The 25427-nt window shown below is 43.0% G+C and overlaps 1 protein-coding gene and 1 long non-coding RNA gene across 4 annotated transcripts in view; one reads left to right on the top strand and one right to left on the bottom strand.

Moving 5' to 3' along the window:
- The window catches only part of RMND1 (required for meiotic nuclear division 1 homolog), a 30344-nt gene extending 13674 nt beyond the window's left edge, over nt 1–16670 (top strand). For all 3 annotated transcript variants that reach the window (XM_054722111.1, XM_054722110.1, XM_008158589.3), the window contains exons 5-12: nt 2728–2767; nt 4813–4913; nt 7063–7169; nt 8127–8191; nt 9372–9448; nt 11609–11729; nt 15755–15871; nt 16452–16670. In XM_054722111.1, the coding sequence (XP_054578086.1) occupies nt 2728–2767; nt 4813–4913; nt 7063–7169; nt 8127–8191; nt 9372–9448; nt 11609–11729; nt 15755–15871; nt 16452–16484 (661 nt within the window). In that variant the 3' untranslated portion in view covers nt 16485–16670. The remainder of the gene's footprint in view (nt 1–2727; nt 2768–4812; nt 4914–7062; nt 7170–8126; nt 8192–9371; nt 9449–11608; nt 11730–15754; nt 15872–16451) is intronic.
- Nucleotides 6920–25353, bottom strand: LOC114228698 (uncharacterized). The gene is made up of 3 exons (XR_003614830.2): nt 25114–25353; nt 7409–7498; nt 6920–7297 (listed from the first exon to the last, which is right to left on the bottom strand). It is a non-coding gene; the product is annotated as an uncharacterized LOC114228698 (long non-coding RNA).
- Between the last annotated feature and the right edge of the window lie 74 nt (nt 25354–25427).

The raw sequence follows: 25427 nt of genomic DNA, 5'->3' as shown, positions 1-25427 counted from the left end.
ACGGGGGGTCAGGGGAATTAAGTGAATTATCCATAAGCAGGGGACTTAAAGGTGGCAGAACAGAAACACGGAGCATCCGTAAGAACCCAAACTTGGATAACGTCTTTGGGGACTTCATCCTTGTAGTTCAAGGGTAGGGAACCCTTTTTCTGCCACGGGTCATTTGGATATTTATAACATCCTTCTTGGGCCATACACAATTAGCAACTTAAAAATTAGCCTCCTGTATTTGATCGAACACTTAACTCACCCCTAATGCCTGGGCGGGGCCAGACCAAATGATTTTGTGGGCCTTCTCCGGCCTGCGGGCCGGAGGCCCCCCACCCCCACCCCCACCCCCGTGTGGTTGTTGATAACTGGAAGCCCTATCATTGCCTCTGTCAATGACTCATCTTCCTTTTGATGTTACTTTGAAGATAATTCAGAGTTCAACGTGCGGTCCCAGTAGAATTGTGGGAGGAATTTGAATTCTGAGGTCAGTGCCGTCCATTAGAAACATAATGCAAGACACAAAAACAAGCCTCATCGGTAGTGATACATTTTCTAATAGCCACATTTTTTAAGTGAAAAAAAAAAAAAAAAGATGAATTTAATTTTGAATAACACTAATAAGATCATATAATGCCTGAAATTAAATTTAATAGTGTATTTTATTTAACTCAACATACCTCAAATATTACCATTTCAACATGTAATCAATCAATTAATTAATGAAATTTTACATTCTTTTTTCCCCCTAAGAGTAGGGCGGGATAATTTTAAATTTTTTCAGCGATAGCTTACATTCAGTATTATTTTGTATTAGTTCCAGGTGTGTGACATTTTACATTCTTCTCTTCATACCCAGTCTTTGAAACCTGGTGTGTCTCACAATGCAGCATCTCGGTTTGGACCAGGCCTAGTTCAGGTGCTCAGCAGCCACAGCCCAGCTCCAGACGGGGGTGCACCGTGCCCAGGACCTCACCTCTCCTGTGCCCGACACTGACCCTCTGGATGCCTGCTCTGGCTGTGGCTTTAAACGCCTCTCAAATCCGTGTCCTGAGACTCTGTGCTGGCCTACCACAATCACTTCCTCCCTGGTCTCCTGCCTGTCTCCTACCCCCCAGTCTGTCACAGGCAGGATCATTTTCAATAGGTCTTTCTGGTCACTACCCTCTCCTGCTTAAAGTTCTGTGGAATTTGACTCAACTTATCAAAACACGAAGTTCCTCCCTGCCCCCACCCTGATAGCCCACTACTGGCCCACATCCACAGCCAAGCACACTGCTAGCCGTTTATTCTGAGGGGGTGCCCTGTCCCTCCCACCTTCTCCCGGAGCCCAGGGTGTGCCCTCCGCTGGCTGCCCCCTCCCCTTCTCTCCTTTGGCTGGCTCGCTGGTCCTTCGGGAACTGTGTCCGTCCGGTGCACGTCCAGGTGTATGCTGCTTCATTCTGTCAGAGCACTGGTCACGCTATTGTGAGGGGCAGTCTGGGATCCGTCTTTCCAGATTGGGCGTTCCGTGAGGATAGGAACTAGGCCATCCTCGTCTTTGTAGCCCAGATGCTCGGTGCATTGCTTAGGAAATGTCTGAAGGCTGCTAGGGGGCCAGGATATTTTTACCTTCCTTTCATTCCCACCTCTCCTTCCTCCAGGGCAATAACCCAGAGCCATAACTCCCTTTTTTATGTGCTGCTTAAACAGCTCAACAGGCAGACTTCAGTAATCAAAACAAGTGGGTTTATAGCTTTCAGGCCTTACATTCTATCAAAGCCAGAATTGGATTCCGAGGCTCCTGCGGCTTCCTTGTAGTTCTGCCGTCAGCACTGTGAGGATGGGGGCCTCGGCCAGGTGCCTGTGCCGCCTTTGGCTTTCATTCATCTCCGTCTCTGTTCCACAGCTATGAAAAGCATGGCCCTCTATTCTTTTCCTATAGCAGAATCTGTAGGAGAGCTAGGACGAGTCTCAAAAATGTCCTTATTCTGATTTTTGTGCATCAAAATTGAAGCAAGTATATAACAGTCTAGATCATGGGTCCTCAAACTTTTTAAACAGGGGGCTAGTTCACTGTCCCTCAGACCGTTGGAGGGCCGGACTATAGTTTAAAAAAAACTATGAACAAATTCCTATGCACACTGCACATATCTTATTTTGAAGTAAAAAAACAAAACGGCAAAAACACCTGCATGTGGCCCGCGGGCTGTAGTTTGAGGACGCCTGGTCTAGATACGTCGTTCCATAGTATTATAATAAGAGTTATTTATTCTGCAAACCATGAGAGAAACCATGAATTGTTGAGAGGTCCGGTTTTCTCAAGAGTTCAAAGAGTAGCTTTTGTTTTGGCATATCCATCTAGGAACCATAATGTCAAATCAGTAATAAATCACATATTTTTTTTTTTTAAGTTATTTTTTTTTATATTTTATTTATTTTTTACAGAGAGAAAGGGAGAGGGATAGAGAGTTAGAAACATCGATGAGAGAGAAACATCGATCAGCTGCCTCTTGCACACCCCCTACTGGGGATGTGCCCGCAACCAAGGTACATGCCCTTGACCGGAATCGAACCTGGGACCCTTGAGTCCGCAAGCCGCTGCTCTATCCACTGAGCCAAACCGGTTTCGGCAAATCACATATTTTTAAATTGCATTCTGGATACATTCTAGAAGTCACCCAAGCATGGCTTTACGTATGGCCCTAAAGGATGTATTCTAGCTTTAACTTCATTGATTCTTTTATTCTTTTAAATTAGGGAAGGAGCTGCTGTATTCTGGAATGTAAAAGACAAAACTGTGAGTATAAATAAGGTGTAAAAGTATAAAAATATAGTTTTCTGAGAATAAATTGTTAACGCTCAACCATCTGAGCCACTGGGAGATAAATTAACAGGTAATCTACAACTTGTTTGCTCTGCATTATGTCATATTTATCCTAGCAGTTTCATCTTCCAAAATACATTCTATTTGGCTTATAAATTTCCTGCATCCTCTGAGCATACACTAAATTTTGGAGAATCAGAACAATCCTAGGTGCACTGCAGTCAGAAGGAAGTATACGCCATACATGGTAACCTACAAAATGAATAACGTACATGCAGTTCATGGGGAGCTGGTCCTCTGAGTCTTATTTTTAGATCAGTTTTCTAGGACTTTATCACTCACAGGAAACAATTTCTCCAGTACCCCAATCAGGATTTGTTTAATACAACCTTTTTAGAGGCAGTTTGAGCATACACACCAAAGCTTTATACTTAACTCGGCGATTTACATGTAGAAAGTTATCCAAAGGAAATGGTTGCAGTTATGCATGGTGGATGATGCATGAGATTCATTAACACATTGTTTACAATAGCAAAATGGAGAAATAACCCAAATACATGATAGTAGGAAGTTCATTAAATACAAATTTTACGAGTTTACTCCTGTGGTAAATGTAGAATACACTACAGCTCTTAAAAATCATGTGGAAAAAATATTCCTAGGAAGTGGTGGGAAATGTGTGTACAATACAGTTAAATTAAAAGAGCAGGCTACAAACTATAACTAATATAATTACAGAGTTGGTTAGAAAAATATACCTCATATAATTCCAGTTTTACTAAGAGTAAACACACACACACACACACACACACACACACACACGTGCGCGCAGAGGTAACTGGGGGCATTTATTGAAGGAAAGGGAAATACAAGTGACCAACAAAAAAAAAGATGATACGGATTGATTGGCTATTTGAAGTAGCAAAGATGTAAAAGCTGGTAATACCAGGGTTTTTAAAGAATGCTCTCATAAATGTTTGGATTCTAAAATTGGAAAACTGTTTGGGAGAGCGGCTTTGCAAAATTTATCCAAAATTGTAAATGTGCATGTCTTTGATCTAGCAATTTCTAAAGAAATATTCCCACAAGGCCATGAAGATACACACGTACGGATGCGCACTTCGTCCTAGTGGAGAGAGGACTCCCCCCGATGGGTGCACATTTAGGACGGTTAACCAGGCTGCAGTTTCTGCATGAAAACGTTCCTATGCGCACTATGATCCCATCCTAGATAATAGAAGTGTAATATGCTAAGTGTCCGACTGATCAGTTGACCATTGGGTCGACCACTCAACCAGTCATTATGATGCACACTGACCATCAGGGGGCAGACGCTCTGACCAGTAGGTTAGCTTGCTGCTGAGGTCTGGCCAATCGGGACTGGGCGAGAGGGGCTGGACATGCCCTGGAGCCCTCCTGCGGCCCCTCCCCAGCCAGCCGGCCCCCATGGGCCCCGGTCAGGACTAGGTGGATGGCCCTGACTGGCCTGATCCCTGGCCAGGCTGAGGGACCTCACCCGTGCACAAATTCTTGCCCCGGGCCTCTAGTTTCCTATTTTAAAAGCAGCAAATATACTATAAAGCAAAGTAAGTGTACTAGATGCACACGGGGGAAAAGTGGCAGGCTGTGCACGGAGTTGAATGGTTCTCGAGGGATTAGGAGTTTAGGAGAGCAGGGCGAGATTGTCACTTTCGGGACTCTGTGCCGTTTAAATTTTTTAAAGTCTGTTACTTAACATTTTTTAAATGTTAAATTTAAAGAATACAAACCGTAATTTTACTAGTGGTTTTCTTTGGGTTGTGGGGTAATGATAATTTTTATTTTCTTCTCTATACTCTTTTGTGTTTTCCAAATATAAAGACGAATGAATAGATCTTCCTGGTGAGTTGACTATCACAGTGAATTGCCTTTTCCTTACGAACTGAACAGCAGGAGAAATGCCATCCACTGGAATGAAACGTCACACTCTGCGGCACGGAGGGAGCGGGTCATTTCAGCCCATCTTCCTTTCCTTCCAGATGAAGCATGTGATGCAGGCTCTGGAGAGGCACGAGGTGCAGCCCTACGAGACGGCGCTGGTGCACTGGGAGAACGAAGAGCTCAACTACACAAAAACCGAGTGAGCGGCTCCCCCAGCTCACGGGAGGAGCAGCTGGGACAGCCAGGGAAAAGCGGCGAGATAAACGATAGACGGATTCGTACACTAGGGCTAAGGAAACGGTTGTTGGTACACAGGCAAAGCTTAAAAGTACAGGGTGGGCAAAGGTAGGTTCACAGTTGTTGGTAAGGAAAATAATACAATAAGTAATAAGTAATATAAGAACAAACTCGGTTTTGTGTACTCACAACAAGTAAACCTACTTTTGCCCACCCCTGCATAATAAATACTACTTTTTTACCTTCTTGGGCCACTCATAAATTAAAACAAGCAGATAACCTAACCCCAAAATGGTAAGCAGCCTAAATCAGTAAAATAGTATGCCTTCATCAGAATGAACCCCTCAGATTATTCTAGTAGTTTCTCTTGAGTCTATTTTTCGCTATTGATATGTTTTTGGCATTAACGGGAATGTACTGAGGGAGCGATCTAAGAGGACCCCTTGTAGAAATGGGGTGGGTCCTGGCATACTGTCCCAGGTGAGATGTACGGGCTGTCTCGGCAGGGGGTAGGAGTAATGAAGAGAGATGTTAGGGGTAAAGAGAAGGCAGTAGGAACAGGTTGGAAGGTCTTTTTCCTCATGGAGTTACTTGTCTGGTGGAATAGGGGGAAAATGTTCATACTAAGAAAGGAAGAGATGCAAGCAGAGCTTCGGGACCATTAGGAAGAGACTGAAAGCCTGGCTGGGTACGAGTGAGTGGTGATCACCAGGAAAGACAAACTGCTTGCCCGGCCCACACTGTTCCACGTGCTTTTCGCGCACATTTCATTGAATCCTGGCAGAAACCCTGTCATTGCGATTAACCGGCTTCCTGTGTTGCCCAGGGGCCCCTGACCAGCGCGTGAGGACCCGGGCCCAGGGTAGCGGTAGTTGAAAGTGCGGATGTGAACCTAAGAGACACTACAAAATGAGGAGCTGGTGGAATTTAGTAATCATTCAGCACTTGGCCTTGTGGCTCTAGTTACCGTGAACCCCCTTTTGTGCTCTACCAAACTGCTGCTTCTAGGTCCGCCCCCCACCCACATGCACACACGCGCACACACTGCGGCCTCATCCTCACTACCTGTTAGTCTAAGGAGGGGGCAGGTCCTTAACTCTGGGCCCCAGCGGCAGTGATTCGGTTTCATTCAGTGAGGCCACCTCACCGGCCAGCAGCCCAGCAGCGTGGTGGTTTTGTGAGCCCTGCCTGTGACTCCTGGCTCTGCTGCCTCCCTCAGCCCTGTGGCAAGGCCTGGGCTCCTTCACGAAGCATCTGGTCAGCTCTGGCTTCTTCCTGGTCTTTTGTTTACCTCCACCTGAGGCTGTCGAGCAGATTCTGCACGTCCACCCGTGTCCCTCTCGTCTTGTCTCACATCCTGTGGGAAGATTCACCCTGTACTCCTCCCACTCGCTTCTGATGTTTATGTTCCCACCGTCCCTCCATTTGCCCATCTCCCCAGTCCCTTCCGTGTGCAACTTAGTTTTTTTGTTTGTTCAATCCTCACCCGAGGATATGTTTTTAATTATTTTTTAGAGAGGAAGGGAGAGAGAAAGAGGGAAACATCCATCCTTTGCCTTCCGTACGCGCCCCTACCGGGATGGAACCCACAGCCTGTTGATATACGGGCTGACACTGCAACCACCTGAGCCACCGGCCAGGGCCCCTTAGTTCTCACAGCTGCCATCTGCCTCCCACCCGCACTACATCAGTGTGATTTTAAATTACACTGTCTGTACTTTCACTTCAACGTGTTTTTCAGTTAACAGTTTATTGTGATTATCTTTCCTTTCCACTAAGTATCTTTCCAAGACATGCTTTCTAACTTTTTTCGTGGGATACTATAAACGAACCATTCTCCTGTTGAACATTTCATTTCTTCTTAATTTTTTCCTATTAAACAATGGGCCATGAAGTTTTTGGTACACACATCCTTCTTCACATCTTTTATTTTCTTGGAATGAATTTCGAGACGTGGAATTAATTGAATCAAAGGGTATAAGAACATTTATAAGACTCTTGATACAAATGACCAAAATGACCTCTAGAAAGATTCTAAGGTGACTTTTTCAAAAGAAAAAAATTAAGTGCTTTTTAAGACTGACAAGCTACACGTTGTTCCCTTTACACAGGGGGCAGTCGAAACTGCACCGAGGAGAAATCCGGTTGAATTCAGAGCTAGATGTGGATGACGCCATCCTAGAGAAATTCGCCTTCTCCAATGCTCTCTGCCTTTCAGGTAGGTTAGTACTACTTATCTGAGAAAGGACTGCATAGTTTTCATTTCAAGGGAAGTTGAAGTATTTAGTAACGATTTGGACGTGTTTTTATAGAATACTCAGCAGAGCTTTAGCATTCCTTTCTTTTCTGCAAGAGAAAAAAAATAGCATATAAATCCTGTGCAGAAGCTCCTTGGTGCTCATTAATTGTATGGATAAGCTTACCCCCTCCAGAAACACTTTATATTGTTGTTATTACCTGTTTTCCCCGCCGGTCTGTTTGGTGATCATTGTTAGCTTGTCTCTGGTGCAGGCAGGGAAGCCCGCCCTGCGTGACTGGCACAGGCCTCTGGAGAGAAAGACACTAGTTTTTCACAGAAATGGGAGGGTCACATGGCTCTACGTTTTTCCCCCCCGAAAGGTCCATGCACCTGATGAAACTGGAGAAGTTCCTTAAGAATTTTTTTGCCCTCAGTCTGCACTGTGGCCTGTCCACACCACCCTGGGGGCTCAGGCACATCTGAGCTGTACTCACAGCCCCAAGGAATTGAGGGGGCGGGGAAGCCTGTCTCTGCCCCACCTACACAGCCGCCCTAGGTCCCAGGATGTAGCTCCTTCTCTGGTTTTCAAGCTACAATATAAGAAAATCAGGAATTCTATTAAATGTAGCTTTGGACTGCCAGCAGGGCTTGGAAATCAACTTCATTTCCTCTATCTTTTGCCACGTTAGTGCTGTCCCTTACGATGATTAACTGTTCTTAAATGTCACTTCCACATTGTTAGCAGATTTGCATCTTAGAGCAGCGTTCGCCAACCTTTCGGACCTCACGGACCACCAGTGGTCTGTGGACCACCGGTTGGCGACCGCTGTCTTAGAGTATTGTTGACGTGGCGGGAAAAGTACTGTGCCCTTCTGCATTTTATACAAACGCGAAGGTGATGATAAAGAAATGATCCATTGTGAAATTTTTCCCCAGTGAAACTGGCCATTTGGGAAGCATCACTGGATCAATTTGTGGAATCTATTCAGTCAATTCCAGAGGTAATTATACCAATTTTATGCTTGCTTTCAAGGATTGATTTCTATTTGGGAAAGAATGCAAAGTTTCCACTATACCCATATATTTAGGAGTACAATAAAATAATAATAAACATTAGGAAAGCTATACTTTAAGAAAAAATCCCACTTAAATATAAAATGATAAATTTCATATTTGTTTTCTTTTTAATTTCCTTTTTTTTTTCTTTTCTTATTGATTTCAGAGAGAGAAAGGAAGAGGGAGACAGAGATAGAAACATCAGTGAGAATCACTGATCTGCTGCCTCCTGCATGCAACCCGGGCATGTGCCCTGAACAGGAATCAGACCATGACCTCCTGATTCATGGGTTGACACTCAACCACTGAGCCATACCAGCCAGGCTGTTTTTACTTTTCAAGTGTAAAATTCAAATTACTTTCCTCTGATGGTGCAGTATTCTTTATGTAACTGCATTAAAGGAAAAAAAAGTGAAGTGTTTCCTCTAAGGAAGGAGGTTATGACCACTTTTCTTGATTAAAAAAGGTATTTTGCTGAATTGTGAAAAAAATAGTGGCATGAAAAATGCATATAAAGTTATATCAAAACTTGAAAATAAATTAAAAATCAAGCTTGCTTTAATTAATCTTTTTACTGTGGAAGAATAAATCTAATTATACTTGGGATAAGAGGTCCTGAATTTTTTTGTGTTAATCCTCACATGAGGATATTTTTCCATTGCTTTTCAGAGAGTGGAAGGGAAGGAGGGGGGGGAAAGGAAACATTGATGTGAAAGAGACACATTGACTGGTTGCCCCCCACACACACACATGCACCCCAACTATGCCCCTGGGGCGGGGAGGGATCCCGAAACCCAGGTATGTGCCCTTGATCAGGAATCGAACCCTTGACCTTTCAGTGCTTGAGCCTATGCTCTAACCACTGAGAAGCACCAGCCAGGGCAGAGGTCTTGAATTTTTAATAAAAGATTATAAACGTACAATATGGGAAATGCAGGTAAGAAAGGAAATGAAAGGGGGAATATAAAATTTCTACCTAATAAGATTATTTTTTATTAGATTGGGAAACAGTTATCCAAGAGATGTCGTTTACGTTGGATAATGCTTCAGAATTTGCTTTATGGTCCTCTTACTTATGCAGATATATGTGAACGCATGTATGTTTTCTTTTTCCCTCCCAAATAGGCTTTAAAAACTGGGAAGAAAGTGAAACTATCTCATGACGAAGTTATGCAGAAAATGGGTGAACTCTTTGCCCTCAGGTAAAATGTTCCCAGGAAACATTTCATGTATTTAATGATCTCAAGAAGACATTCCTGTAGTTCTGCAGGAAAGAGTCAGCATTTGCACCTTTATGGGATTGGAGCTGTTTTCATTTTGTTCTTTATAAGCATGCAGAATTCTTACCGGTGAGAAGCAGTGGGCTGTATTAGGACCGAACTGAAGAAAGTCTACATGTGCAAAAGAGATCATAGTTAATCTACATTAAACCTACATGAGAGAGCATAGGTGGTGTTCTTTGAAGGTAGAAAGATACCTTCTATCATTTGGATAATGGGAATTCTCAGTAAAATTAGGTCACTGCATCATAACGCTAAATAGATCTAATTGCTCCAGACAAGCTATGTACCACATTTCATTGATGGAGGCGACATAAGATGCCCCAGGAGAGGGATGGTGCTGTCACTTAAAACTATGATATGGTGCTTTTAAAAAATATATATATATGTATATTTTTATTGATTTCAGAGAGGAAGGGAGGAGAGATAGAAACATCAATGTTGAGAGAGAATCGTTGATTGGATGCCTCTGCCCGCCCCACCCTGGGGATTGAGCCTGCAACCCCGGCGTGTCGCCTAATCAGGAAATCGTCAAGTGACCTCCCGGTTCATAGCTTGATGCTCAACCACTGAGCCAGGCCGGCTGGGCTGATACAGTGCTTTTTTATCACAGGGCATTGATCTTGCACTTGCTGAAATAGCTCTTTTAGTTTTATTTGGGTGTAAATTCTATCACATTCTCTCTTGGGCATACATAAAAAGGAAAGCATAAGGGAAATAAATTGTTTAAGGCACTGACATTTTAAGTCACAGCTGCCACCTGTAAGATAACATCACTTTTAAAGATGCCTCCCATTTCCAGAGATATTAAATGTTCCAATTTATTATTGTTGTCCTTTTATGGAAAGGAAATCGATTCTTCGGAGTTGTTTTCAATAGGGCGCCTTGTTCAGTGTTTCATCCCCTCTGGTGTATGGGATGAGACTAGAGTTCATTGACCTGAGATGGTTTTCCACGTTCTCTTTAGATACTCGGCCTGGAGGGTGGTGGTCCCGTTTTATCATCTGTGCATTTCTCATAGCTCAGGGACCCTAACTCAGGGTGCATCCACCAGGAGCACCCACAGCAGATCTAAGCCTTGGGTTCTCTAAGAGGTGGGGTAGAGAGAGCCCCTCCTCTTGTTTGGGAATGCAAGCAGAATTTGATATAGCCAATTACTGTATCAAAACTCGGAAGTTAGGACTAAATATGCTTAGGTTTGTGAATAGTTTGTGTAGAGTCCTGCTGTTCTTATCCGAAGTTTTCTTCTCTTTACAGTAAAAGTGCTCATGGTTATTAAAAGGAATGTAGTAAATCTGTGAATAAAATCATGCACAAATTATATATGGTATGATTGCCTTTGTGTAGACCAACAAAAATAAATACCCATATTCACCTTGTTATGTGTACATACCACACATACATGTGCACACATGCATGTGTGTATGCACAGAAAAAGGTCTGGAAGGACACAGCAACGTTTGCAGGGCCTGAAGGATTTGAGTTGTATGTTGGGTTAAGAGGCCTTACCACTTTTTTTTTGAATCCTTCTCTAGGTTTTTCATTTTTTATAGCGAGCTATTTATATGTTATTTCTACAACTTAGGTTTCATTTAAAAGTAAGCTTAAACCTCTTATGTAAAAATAGATAGAAATTAGGAAAGAGAGAATGTCTCAGAAATTAGGAGAGAAGGCCTCACACACACATACACTGGAAGGCTACAGGGAAAACTAACAGTGTTTACCTATAGCGGGGAGGGGACAGGAGAGGGAAAGATGGGAATAAGAAGAGGAATAAGAGTGGTCAGTCTTTACCTTTTTCTTGTTTACTTTTGAGCCATGTTAATTCCTATCCACACACAGAAAAATTTTTCAGTAAAAAAAAAGTTTCATTTTGTATTCAAATTACTTCATAAATAATACTAATAGTAAAGATTGAATTAGTTTGCAATTTTAAAAATTCTTTTAAATTTTTTATTTATGTTTCTCAGAAATATTACAAAGATTAGCAATTGTCAATAAAGCACCAAGTATAAAAAATAATAGAGACCATAATTCTTAATTCAAGATAGGAAATAAAGTTATGATTTTCCTTTTTTTAAGACACCGTATAAACTTGAGTTCAGACTTCTTGATCACTCCGGATTTCTACTGGGACAGAGAAAACCTGGAAGAACTTTACGATAAAACTTGTCAGTTCCTAAGCATCACTCGTAGAGTTAAGGTATGTATTTGCACTTTTTACAGGGGACACAGTGTTGCTTATAATTTGCATAACTATGTGAAGACAAACTTTAAATTTAAGACACTGTATTTAATTGCTTTTGGAGAAATATTTGACTTCTGTTCAGATCTCTAGATTTCCCCTTTCCTCTTTTCTGTCTATAATTTTCAACTCTTTGTGTAAAAGCATATTCTGATATTTGCTCTGCACACTAGATAAGATTGGTGAGAGTTTGGAGGCCTCGTGGCCCATAAGGAAGTTCTCAAGTTTCAAACAATTCCATGGGGTCTGGAACTGTAATAGTGACAGTGAGAATAGAGATGCATTCTTAGAAGGATCCTCTAAGCCAGTGGTCGGCAAACTCATTAGTCCACAGAGCCAAATATCAACAGTACAACGATTGAAATTTCTTTTGAGAGCCAAATTTTTAAAACTTAAACTTCTAACGCCACTTCTTCAAAATAGACTCGCCCAGGCCGTGGTATTTTGTGGAAGAGCCACACTCAAGGGGCCAAAGAGCTGCATGTGGCTCGCGAGCCGCAGTTTGCCGACCACAGCTCAGAGCAAATCAAGTACTTGGTCGTGGAAGGTCAGGGAGAGTAAAGAGTAAGGATGACTGATGTTTGTTTGTGAGCGCTGGGTAGAAAAATGGCAAAACAGAGAGAGGTGGGGACAGGAGGAGGTGAGAATGTCCATTTAAGATAAGCTGTACTGGCTCACACAACAGAGCAGGGCTGTTGGGAATGGGGACTGTGCTGCACAGACCCAAACTGGTCGTCAGGACTGCTTCCCTCCTCAGCAGACTCTGTACCAGTTTGGCCTCATTCTTTCCTTCTCCACGGCATTCTCTATGAGATGGGACAATGGGGTGTGGAGAGAGGGAATATCCAAACTGACATTTCACTCTGCCTGGCAACTTCAAAGGCTCGGGACATGTGTCTGAGCCTGGGTCTGTACCTACCCCCTGTACCCTCTGGCTTCTCAGGAGGTTGGGGAGGGTTTCAGGTGGCTGTTGATACCATGATCAGCATCATATGGTAACTCCCTGAAAGAAGGGGGCAGGAGGGAAGGGTCCTGGGAGACAACCTAACTCTGAGGCAGAATGAAGCGCCATCGGAGCACTGGGGAAGGAGGAGAAGGTTGGAGGTGTCACAAAGGCTGTGTCTTCAAGGTTGAAGGGGAAGCCATCAACTAAAGCGTGATTGGACTAAATGATCCAGAATTGTTCAATATTATGAAGGCAATGGTAGAGGTTTAAGCTTTTGCACTCGGATGTCGAGTGTGACTCGACACGGTTAGCATCGGTAGCAGGAATCGAGAAAAAAGTAAGCGAGTGCAAAGGGTTAAAGTCTTGAGCAGGGGACTGACATGATCTAACCTGTTTGGAATGAGAAGTTGAAACCACTGCACAAGGAAACCCCCTGGGGGTTACCAGTATTAAGACTGGTAAGCAGGACAGATTGGAGCCTCTTAGAGCCCCAGAGAACTGTAGGGGTGGGGATTAAAGATGAAAGGTTTCTGTCCTGGGTGACTGAGAAGATAGTGACCTGATTCGAGATAGGGAACCCAAGAGGGTAGACTTAACAGTAGGTCAAGGTTAGTTTGAGAAATGCTAAATTTTAAGGTGCTGGCAGGAAACCCAAAAGATGTTTTATAGGCAATTAGAAATTCAGGCAGAGAAATCAGGATTAAGCATTTATATTTGAGACTTATCAGAAAATAGTTCTGCCCTGGCCTGTTTGGCTCAGTGGATAGAGTGTCAGCCTGTGGACTAAAAGATCCCAGGTTCGATTCCGGTCAAGGGCACAGGCCAGGTTGTGGGCTCGATCCCCAGTAGGTGGTGTGCAGGAGGCAGCCAATCAATGATTCTCTCGTCATTGATGTTTCTATCTCTTTCTCCCTCTTTTTTCCTCTCTGAAATCAATAAAAATTTTTTTTTTTTAAAGAAAGAAAACAGTAGTTTTAACCAGTGGCACCCAAATAAATTCAATAAAAAAGGAAAAGAAATTTAAGAAAAAATAAAATAGTAACTTACATTAGTCTTTCCCAAAATGTGTGATACACACTTGTACAACAGATTAACTTAGGTGCCACATGGGCCCCGAGATAACACTGGAGCAAATAACACTTCTGTTGACTGTGAGGAGAAAGGCTTTGTTTGGCTTAGTGGGTCTTGAATGGTCCTCTATTGGATGCACATATCCCGTCTTCACAGGTGTCAGACTCAGTTTTGTGTAGACAACAAGCACTATTTCACGTAGCACTGGTTTTCCATTGAAGGCACTGGTAGTTTTTTAAAATAAACATTTCTACGTATAGTCTTCTGGAATTTAATAGTACACTTGACACACGTATCACAGAAGTAGTGATGGTAGGAATGACTGACGTTTGGGAAGTGTCTACACAAACCAGAATAGGTCAGATCACGTAAGAGTAGAGAGCTGGAGGACAGGACACGATCAGGCCTTTGGGAAATGTCACTCAAAGGCAAGAGGAGGTAGAGGAGACTCGGAAAAAGAATGGCGGTCAGCGGTAGACCTTAGTTCTTAGGGAAGGGAAAGTGAAAGGAAGCATCCATTTCAAAGTGGTGTTAAATGCTCGAGTCTACTGAGGTTTAGAATCTAACCGAAAGTTGTTAGATTTCATATTAGGGGCTTGGAAGTTTCAGGGGAGTGGAGGTAATATATACAGTTTCTAAAGCTTAAGGAATAAGTCGGAGGATGAGGAAGTAGAGGAAGAAAATGTAGGTTCCTTAGTCAAAGTTGAGAGACAGTCCCCATTCCAACTCCAGAGAGTTGGGTCAGTATTTTGAAGAGAGAAGTAAGCTTGGATGAGCTGCATGTTATAAACCAAGACCAAGCCCACAAAACTAGGAAGAGGAAGAAAGGGAGGGAAGAAGAAATGAAGAAAACCATCATTCTGTACATTTACACATGAGACCCTACAAGGTGACCATAATGTCTGGAAACATGCTACCAGGTGGTTCCATGTGCCCGGTCTCATTAGTAAGGCTGTTTATGGCAGTGCCCCATATTATGGTTTTATTAGAGGCCTGATGCAGGAAATTCGTGCAAGGGCCTTGGCCCCAGCCACTGCCCGCCACCACGGCCGGGGGCCTCTGCCGCCTCTGCCTCAGTCCCCGCCCACTGCGTCTTTGTCCGGAAGGAAAGACATCTAGTCTAATTATCATATTACGCTTTTATTATTATAGATACAGTGCATAACACATTTCAGTCAAACCCCAAACATGCATCTGTAACTTGTCTCATTTCCACTGACCAAACCTGCATCCTCAGCACACCCCATAAGTAATCAAGGGGAATCAAACTATTTTTTAAAATGTTTCCAGACTTAACAATTTCCAAAAGAAAGTGAGATACAGAGAGATTTAGGAGGTATAACTTGCCAGTGGTCACATTCAAGTCTCAAATTCAAAGATTCTGTGTTCTATGAACTCCCTCAACCAACCTAAGGCATCAGCGGGCAGAACCTCTGCAGTTCAGCGCTAAAAGCAGTGCCATCTAGTGGTGAGTGTGCAGCAGGTCGTGTAAGTGTTTGTGGGATTTGACAGTGACTTGCAGTATAAGGTAGGTTAATCATTGTTTCTGTTATCTTAAGGCCATGCTGAATGAACCATGTTTCAAGTTTGCCTCTCATAACTGCTAAAATCCACGGGCAGCCACCAAAAAACTAGGACTCAGAAACTAATATATATTTAGATCCTCCATCCAAACCTGACCAATAAGAGCTTCAGTATGCAAAGTACTTCTTGCAGTTCAATCTGTGCATACAAAATGTCTCTAGATGGATGCAGGAGACAGGGAATGTTGGCAGGTTGCCTGCAGGGAGAGAACTGAGGAGCGAGAATTGAAAGGATGCTTTTTCACTGGATACCTATTTCGAACCTTTACAATTTTGAAGCATGTGACCGCGTTACTTATTTGCTGAATTAAATGTGTTAAAGTACAGGATACTTTTTATTTTTATGTCCGTATTTTTTATTTTTTACTATTTTTCTAATGCAGGTCATGAATGAAAAACTTCAGCACTGCATGGAGCTGACAGATCTAATGCGGAATCACCTGACAGAGAAGAGGGCGCTCCGCCTGGAGTGGATGATCGTCATCCTCATCACCATAGAGGTAAGTCACCTTTTCATGAAAATGAAAAGTTGGCATAGAAAATGCTAGGGAGCCCTAACCGGTTTGGCTCAGTGGATAGAGCGTCGGCCTGCAGACTCAAGGGGTCCCAGGTTCGATTCCAGTCAAGGGCATGTACCTTGGTTGCGGGCACAACTCCAGTAGGAGGTGTGCAGGAGGCAGCTGATTGTTTCTCATCGATGTTTCTAACTCTCTCTCCCTCTCCCTTCCTCTCTGTAAAAAAGCAATAAAATATATTTTTTTAAGAAAGGAAATGCTAGGGAGAAAGAACATGACTTTGTTGCAGTCACTAAGTCTATTTGAAAGTGAGGTTAAGTTTCAAGTGACTGTGGTAATATTTTGTAAATGCATTCTGATTTTTTTAAAAGTTCTACATTTTAAAAGATACAATGTAAAGCCCACAGCAAGTGCCTGAGCTGCAGAGCTGTAGCTGCCACATGGGGAAGACACATATTTACTCTTTCTTCAGAATTCATTAATCGCAAACTTGGAAGAGTCATTTTAGCTTGTACCAGTGATTTGCCATGAAATTAATAACTCTCGCTTTGTTTTTCACCCTAAGGTAATGTTTGAGTTGGTACGAGTATTTTTATAATCAAGTGATGACCCAAGGAAAAGTGTTATTGCAAGACATATTCAGCTCTACAATCAAAAATAAATGTTCACGGTTGGGGGGGCGGGGGAGTCTTATTTAGTAGGTATTTAATTTTTTTTAATCAAGAAGTTATAATCTTCCGTTCTAAATGTATTGCTGCTTGAATAAAAATTATGAAGAATCTAATGTTTGGGACTGTTAACACTGATAATTTGAAAGAAAAATGTTGATTTTAAAGAACTGTGGGTATGCTTAGCACCTAGGAAATCTAAGCAAAGATACTCATTAAAGCCTAAGGCTTAGATTTTGGACATTGCTACTAACCTATCCCCAGGGAATCCCACTCATGGCCTTGGCTAGGTAACCATGCAGGAACTCAGGAATGTTATCTCTGCATATATAAAGCCAGTGTCCGTGACGACCAGGACGACCAAACAATCGGTCACCATGAGGTGCATTGAACACCTCTCGGACCCTTGCCCTCTGGCCCGCAATCTCCCATCTCAGCATGGCGGGACTGGCGAGTGGGTGGAATGGCGACCTCTTGGTCCCTTCCCCCAACCACAGGCTCCAGGGAACCTGAGCCATGCTGCAATTGGGGAACCACAGCAAACCAGGGGGTGGTGGCAGGGACTGGCAAGCAGGCAGAAGATGGCCTAGGGACCCTAACCGTGCACGATTTCGTGCACACTGGGCCTCTAGTATAAAATAAGACAGGCAGTCCAGCCGGTGTGGCTCTGTGGTTGAGCATCAACCTATGAAGCAGGAAGTCACGGTTCAATTCCTGGTCAAAGCACATGCCCAGGTGGTGGACTCGATCCCCAGTGTGGGGCATGCAAGAGGCAGCCAATCAATGTGTTTCTCATCAATGTTTCTATCTCTGTATCCCTCTCCCCTAAAAATCAAATATTTTTTTAAAAAACAAAGTCCTTATCTTCATTTGCCTTTTTATGCATAACTGTCCCACTGCCTGTCCCACCAGAGTGAATTTAAATGTTCTTTTTCATACATTCTATACATATTGATGAAGAGGATTCTTCTATTTAAAATTTGGACACTGTCATTTTGCAACTTGTATTACATCTACCAAGAGAACAGACATCTCTACACCTACCGATGACTCCATTTGCTGTGCCTGTGCGAAGGTGACCATCCTGGTGTCTTTTGCAGCACATGGCAAGAGTTCTCAAGTAGCAGTCTTCTGAGGTATTTATACCCCAAGGGCATCAAAGACGTTCCAAGGAGCACATGGGCTTGGATAGTGCAGTAACTGCTTTCTAGATCAAGTTCCACATAAGCACCTCCATAAAACTGCTGTGCCCATTCACACACCTGCAGTCAGTCCTCCCATCAAAACTGTACAGAAGGCATCGCTCACCCAGCTTGAATCTGAGTTTGGTGTCCACTATATTTAAGAACCTTTAGTTATATTTAACCTATACGTTAAAACCTTTGGGAAGCCAAACAGGACAATTTGAAATACTGGTCAATGAAGCCTCCTTTAACTGAGACCATGATATCCTCACCTAGTAAGTGGGGAGTTTCCACCCTAGCTGGGTTCGACTCAGTGGATAGGGCATCAGCCGATGGATTGCAGGGTCCCAGCTTCAATTCTGCTCAAGGGCATATGCCTGGGTTGTGGGCTCAATCCCCTGCAGGAGGCAGCCAATCAATGATTCTCATCATTGATGTTTCTTTCCCTCTCCCTCCCTGAAATCAATGAAAAATGTTATTTTTAGCCCTGGCTGGTTTGGTTCAGTGGATAGTGTGTTGGCCTGAGGACTGAAGGGTCCTGGGCTCAATTCTGGTCAGGGCACATGCCCTGGGTTGCGGGCTTGATCCCTAATGGGGGGGCATGCAGGAGGCTGCTGATGGGTGATTCTCATCATTGATGTTTCTCTCCTCAAATCAACAAAAATATATTTAAAAAAATTTTTTTCTTAAAAGGGAAGTTTCCAATAAAATCTTATCCCAATATCAACAAACAATTTGCTGTATGGTTCAAGTGTGCATTCATTATAAAACAATTTCAATATAAAAAAAATGAACATGTGGTACCTTATGGTCATGGCAAATTAAAATTTAACATTTCAACTTATACACAAATACGTTGCAAAGAAATAAAGATAAACAATAAGGCCTTCAAGCATAAAAATTTGTTGTATTAGGGTAATGTTTTGTGATGGAAATTTAACAAATATAGGTTTCCAGGGAGAAAAAGGATCAATGTTAAATTTGAATAATTGACTTATGTTTAATTGGATCATGGTAGACATCAACTCATGGTAATACATTCCACTGCATACATTAGATATAATAGCTTTTAATTATTGACTAGCGTTCCCGTTGCAGGAAGAATCCTGCAATAGGGTTTCCTGCTGCACTCTACCCAACCCCGCCTGCTCTCCTCCCTTCTCCCCCGCCCCGCCTTCTCCACCAGCCCGCCTGCTTTTCTCCCTTCTCCGCCAGCCCGACTGCTCTCCTTCCTTCTCCCCCAGCCCCGCCTCCACTCCTCCCTTCTCCTCCCCCTGGCTTGCTTGCTTCTCCGAGGCTTTGCTCCCTTCTGCAGCTCTTGGCTTCTTTCTACACTGTCTTGATATGCAAATTAACTGTCATCTTGGTTGGGGTAATTTGCATAGTCATCCTCATTGGTTGGTGGGCGTGGCTTGGGTGTAGCAAAGGTGCGGTCAATTTGCATATTTGTCTATTATTAGGTAGGATTTTTAGAAACATCAATCGGTTGCCTCTCACGCACCCCCAACTAGGGATTGGAACCTGCAACCTATGTATGTGCCCAGAAATTGAACCCACCACAGTGGGAGTGCCGCTAAGCCAGAAGCTGAGCTCATGGCTGGCAAGCGCAGTGGCAGTGGGGGGAGGGGGGTGTGGGGGGGGACCTCTCCCGCCTCCACTGCAGGTGGGCAATAAGGACCAAGGGGTCCTGGACTGCAAGAGCCCTGGACTGCAAGAGGGATGTCTGACTACCAGCTTAGGCCCGATTCCCCCCCCCCCCCCCCCCCCAGAGGTCCCAGACTGTGAGAGGCGCAACTGGGCTGAGAGACACCCTCCACCCTGCCACCAGTGCACGAATCTCGTGCACCGGGCCTCTAGTTTAAATATAAGTATTTCCACTGCTTAAATGGCTTTTTAAACTACACATTTTACACATACCAAGTAGCGGCCAGCAGGCATTCTGGGGTGCCTAGATTACTGCAGCAGTCAAAGGCAGAAATGTTTCTACATACAAAATCAATAGTTTTTAGGATTATTATGTTTTGACAAAATAATCACATCCTCCTATTTTTAATTACTGACCTGTCTTTCTACCACTTAGAGCAGTTTTTCCAAAGTCCAGTGCTCAGACCACTGCTTCAGCAAATACCTGGGTGTCCAGGATTACCAATTCCTGTGTTCTACAATCTGAGCCTGAGGCCGCAGTTACCAACCTGTTTTTTACAACTTTCCAAGAGATTCTTAGGCTTACTAAACTCTGAGAACCACTAACTTAGAGCCTATTAACTGGTTTATACTGTTTATACAGATATTAAGTAATTCGTTAGCACCCTCTTGCTCCACTTAATGTACTAAGTACTAAATCTCAGGGACTCAATCCTCCTTTCCACAACCAACCTTCTCAAATTCCCATCTCCCTGCCTTTACAAACTGTGTGTCACTGTGCTAGGAGGTGATGAGAACGAGAAGAGGAATATGTTGAGTACCTCCAGTCCAAAACTATTTAGTTGCAATTCTGAGAGTTATGAATTGGCCGTTTTTAAAGAGAATTTAAAGTCTCTCTTCCAAATTCCCTTTCTTCAAGGGAGATTTCCTCACAGAGGGTTAACAAAACGAAATGTTTAAATGCTGCATTCTCAATCCTTCTGCACAATAAAACAAAACATAGATTTACTGGTACAACCAGTGCTTTAGAGCAGAATGGGAACTGTCAGGAGTCCTGGTGGTTAAGAGAAACCGGAAAGGTATTTAAGAAAAAAGCAGCCATTATCCAATCTGTTATAGTAAAAGTGTAAGATAATTTGCTGCATCCCCACCTATTACTCAGAAAAGCATAATGGATTAAAAAAAAAAAAGGCTGGCCTTAGAAATTGATTCTAGCTTCACTCACACTACCAATGTCAGGGTCTCCTCCAGCTCCTTGTACCATTAAGCAAAAACTAGTCTTAGAACAAATCCTTCTAGCTCCAGTTTCCATGAAAATTTCACAGCAGAAAGTAGTCTAGTTGTCTTTACACTCAAACCCTGATTATCTTTAAGTTATAACATCTTTTAGGTCCTGGAAATGTGCTAATTGCTATAGTTACAACAGTAGTACAATCTTGTGGTCAGTATATAGACAGCATCAGAAGCTAACAATAAGTAGTTTCAATTCTTCTAATAAGTACAGGTGATCCTTGAACAACATAACTTTAAACCACGCAGCCCATCTATAAGCTGATTTTTTTCCAATAAATATAGTTGGCCCTTCATATCCATAGACTTCACATCAACTAAAGAAGCCAGCCATCTCCAGATTCAACCAACCATGGATCGAAAACAGTATTTCACATTCCCAAGAGCATTTTCCCAAACGGGGATCAAAAAACTGTTTTCGATAGGTTGAATCCACAGACTCGAAGGGCCGAATATAGAGTTAAAAGTTGAAAGTATAACTACTATCATGTAAAAGCTTGCAAACTGGAAGACTAGAGAACAGTTATATACTATAACTTCTTTAGAAAAGATTTCTTAAAAATCAGCCAATTTTCTCATCTTTATTAGCATAGATTATTCATGACAAAAGTCAGAGAAAAACTGGTGTTTTTTCCCCTACAATAAATGAGCCCGCTTTCTCTCTCCTAAGATTGAGGAGAGAATGAGACTAAATGCCCTCAGAGGAAAAAAATGAATTAAACACAATAATTACTTAAAGACTGACATTTTAGCAAGGCTTCTGGTTCAACCCTAATTCATCCATAAACAGGAAAAATACAGAACAGTGTTGGTTATTTAAAACGCCAAATTCTTTGATACTTCTCCCTTTAAGACATGAAGCTTAATACCGCTCCAATGGCCACAGGCTGAACTTAGTGACTTGCTTTTAACTAACAGCAAGTGGCAGTGATGGTGCGGCTTCCTCCTTGGCTCTTTCTTGTTTCACTCTTTCTGGGGGAAGCCAAGCACCACACAGTGTGAGGACACTCAAGGAGTCCAATGGGAAAATACTGAGACTTGCCAACTGCGAGCATTAACCTGCTGGAGTGTGGGCCGCCTTAGAAGCAGATCCTCTGGCCCCGTCAACATATTGACTGTAAGTAACCTCGTCAAAGACCCTGGCAGACCACCAGCTTAATTAAGCTGCTCCTGGATTCCTGATCCATAGAAACTGTATGAGATAAACAAGTGATCTTCAAACTCTGAACCCTGATCCATTTGTGATTGATGAAATCAATTTAAGGCACCACAATCAGCTTTAAAAAAAAATAAATGAACTAGTTAGAAAAGATAGCTGAGTTTATAACTGATAACAAGTACTAGTTCCTGAAAATTTTGTTTCAATTTTATATATTTGTGTACATTTAACAAAGCATATATCTTAGAATCACAACTGAAAAAGTTTGAAACCCACAAGCCTACACTTAGGTTTAAGACAAAATGTTCCCTAAAGTATAGGGAATATGGTCTCAACAACAACTAACTATAAAATGAGCATTTTCTATAAACTTTATAACCAAACCAATAAAATAAGAGACTCTCAAAATACATATTTTCTGACTTATATGTTAAGCTTGATATAAAACACAAAAGGCATGGTAGACTTGCAAGTGTAGCATGTAAAAGCATGTCACTGTCCAAACCTAAGAGTACCCATAAAATTATGTAGTGAAAAGGCTGCTCTGGGAGACACGCACAATGATTAGTGTATTACTTTAATAAACAATGTTAAAGGAAATTCCATCTTCAACCTGAGCACACACACAAATTTCTGCGAAAAACAAGTACAGTTTTACTAAATTGCTTTCTGCCCACAGTCCAAGACTCACGGGACCTATCCTCTTCAGGGCACAGCAAGCGCGTATTTTCCTCGTGTACCTCAGCATAACATACCAAAACGTTCAGCACTACAAGAGTTTGCAGAGTATTTATGTACAGCAACTTTTGATGAATCCACTCAGATTATTTATTTGCTTGCACTGTGATTTTCTTGGCAAATGCATGAAACTATTTTTGAACTCCTAATCTGCCAAATATATTTCCCAAATGCAAAATCAGCACATAAACACTAAACAGATAATTTAACTTACTTTTCTTATTACTTAATTCAGGTTATTTGTGGCTCTCCCACAACCAGACTAACAGCTTTCCCTGGACACTAGTCCTTCTTGCAAAGACTAAGTTTTCTCCCCAACCTTTGCGTATGCATCCATTTAAATAGTTCTACTTCAAGTTGTAGAAAGCAGATATAATCTGTACAGCATCCCTTATAATGCTATGACTTGATGGTGACTAAAAATCCAACTAATTAGCATACTTGACGAAATCTAAGAATGCATGCCTATGCCTTGAGAGAACTAGCAGCCAAACAACTGGCCATTTCTAAATGCAAGAAGAATAGCAGCTCTAGCCCAGCAGGCGTGGCTCAGTGGTTGAGCGTCGACCTATGAATTAGGAGGTCACGGTTCAATTCTCCGTCAGGGCACATGCCTAGGTTGTGGGCTCAATTCCGTGTGGGGTGTGCAGGAGGCAGCTGATCAATGATTCTCTCATCACTGATGTTTCTCTCTCCCTCCCTTTTCTCTGAAACCAATAAAAATATTTAAAAAAAGAAAAAATAGCAGCTCTTGAAGAAAAGTCTAGGCCAGTCCTTGACAGCACTTTCTCTAGGAATGAGATTGAGTTTCAGGAATATCCAATGGGTCTATTTTTATACAATTACATAAAATGTAGTATTGAGAAACTATTCACTGATTTTAAGAATAAGCAGTTTTGCCCAGCTGGCGTGGCTCCGTGGTTGAGCATGGACCTATGAACCAGGAAGTCACTGTCTGATTCCTGATCAGGGCACATGCCCAGGTTGCAGGCTTGAACTCCAGTATGGGGTGTACAGGATGCAGCCCATCACATCAATGATTCTCATCACTGATGTTTCTCTCTCTCCCTTCTTCACTGAAATCAATAAAAATCTACTTTTTTAAAAAAGCATAGTTTCTTTGACTCAAAGCCAATTACTCTAAACACATAGGCAAGTTTCTACTTCAGGGCTTTCATCTAAAACTTTAGCATTAGTTTTGCCCACTTTTTCTCTTTAGTTTCTCTTAAAACAGTTCACTCTCCATGTAAGCACTCCATCATATCATAAACTTGAAAGTTCAGAGTCAAGGCCTAGAAGAACTAAGGACCCAACGATCTTTAACTATGACTTTCTACCAATCAAAGTCACTTTAGTTTCCTAGTAAGATGAAACAGATCTCAACCTGAGAGCCAATCCAAGAAACAGGCATGTCAGTCTGAAGGCCAACTCTGATGTTTTAGTGAGAGTGCACTAGAAATACTTGTATCAGGGTCAGAATTTGGTTTTGTAGGCAGACATTTAACCACTCAACAAGTCATTTATCCAGCTGATCAAAGAACAAGAGAAGTTGACAGCAGGTATGCACTAAATCTATTACCAGCTTTTGGACCACGACAGTTACACAGCTGCCTACTCCGTCTTCACAGAAGGAAGCAGTCATCAGCAGCACGGTTTAACTAACTGGGTCACTGAATCAAACGCAGTTTTAGAAGGGACACTGCTGTATGTTAAATTAGCTGTCTTAAGACAGTAAGCTTGCCTTAAACATTTGTGAACTATGTGCCAGGGCCCTGGGCTATGTAAACCAAAATGGGTTGGACAACAAATCAACGACCTTATACCCAAGATAACACGCTTTAAAACCAAAGCATCCTGAAAACTGCCGCCTCCATTCCCCTAAACATCAAGCAGCTTTCATTCTTAAGACTTCAAAACACTATACATGTAAGTCATTAAATGCAGGACTACATTGTGCTTCCAAAGATATAAAACTCTAGCAAAATGGCAACAACACAAGAGTCAACTTTAAAATGTTAAGAACGACTACCAACGTCCCCTCGCCTGCCCTCTTGCATCTCCGGACCTCTGAATTTACAGAACGGCCAACCCTGGAATCCACTCCCAACAGTACCCCAGAAACCAAACTCAACAGGAGAGCGAACTGTTCTTAAGTAACAAACATGCTTTGCAGGCTGATATTTTTGGACCAAAGCTTCAAAAGCTAAAACCCAATGACTGGAATGAACAACAAATTAAATCCTGACAGAAACTCCTTAGATCACACCCAGCTAGTCTGTCAGCACCTCTACCTCCACACACAGCACCAGCTGGCATTTCCACTCCAGTATGACTTTTCCATTACCCCTGGTGATAACGGGTATTCGTGACTTAGAACCATCCCTGTGGTTCTCAAGTCCACTCCATTTCAAGTCCTAAAGTTAAAACGTAGGTTAGTAAGGGAGCGACAGGCCGCGAGATGTCAAGCACCCGGAGCCTGCAGGGGGGTCCGACCCGCAGCTCTCCATCATCCCTCCCCGGAGCATCTCTCCCGGGCCCTCCTACCTAAACCCTGCATGGAAACACGGGGCTGTGACTCAAGCCTCCGGCCCCGACGCGCGGAGAGAAGTTTCCTCGCCTCGGCTGCACATGGTCTGCAGAAGTTTGGCTGGAGCGGAGCGCGGAGCCTGGGTGGGAGCGGCAGTGGAGCGAGCGCTGCAGGCGGCGGCGGCGGCGGCGGCCGAGCAGCAGGAGGCGGAGGCGGAGGCGGGCGAGGGGGAGGGGAGGCGGCGGAGGGGGGCGGAGGGGGCTCTTGCCGCCACTGCGCTCGCCGCCTCCCCCCCGGCGGGAGCCGCTCGCAGCCTCTGCACTAGTCGCTC

This window comes from Eptesicus fuscus, chromosome 10 (genome assembly GCF_027574615.1).
Source record: "Eptesicus fuscus isolate TK198812 chromosome 10, DD_ASM_mEF_20220401, whole genome shotgun sequence".
Classification (NCBI taxonomy): domain Eukaryota; kingdom Metazoa; phylum Chordata; class Mammalia; order Chiroptera; family Vespertilionidae; genus Eptesicus; species Eptesicus fuscus.
Note: the sequence above shows the minus strand (reverse complement) of the source record. Positions and strands in the feature narration are given on the sequence as shown.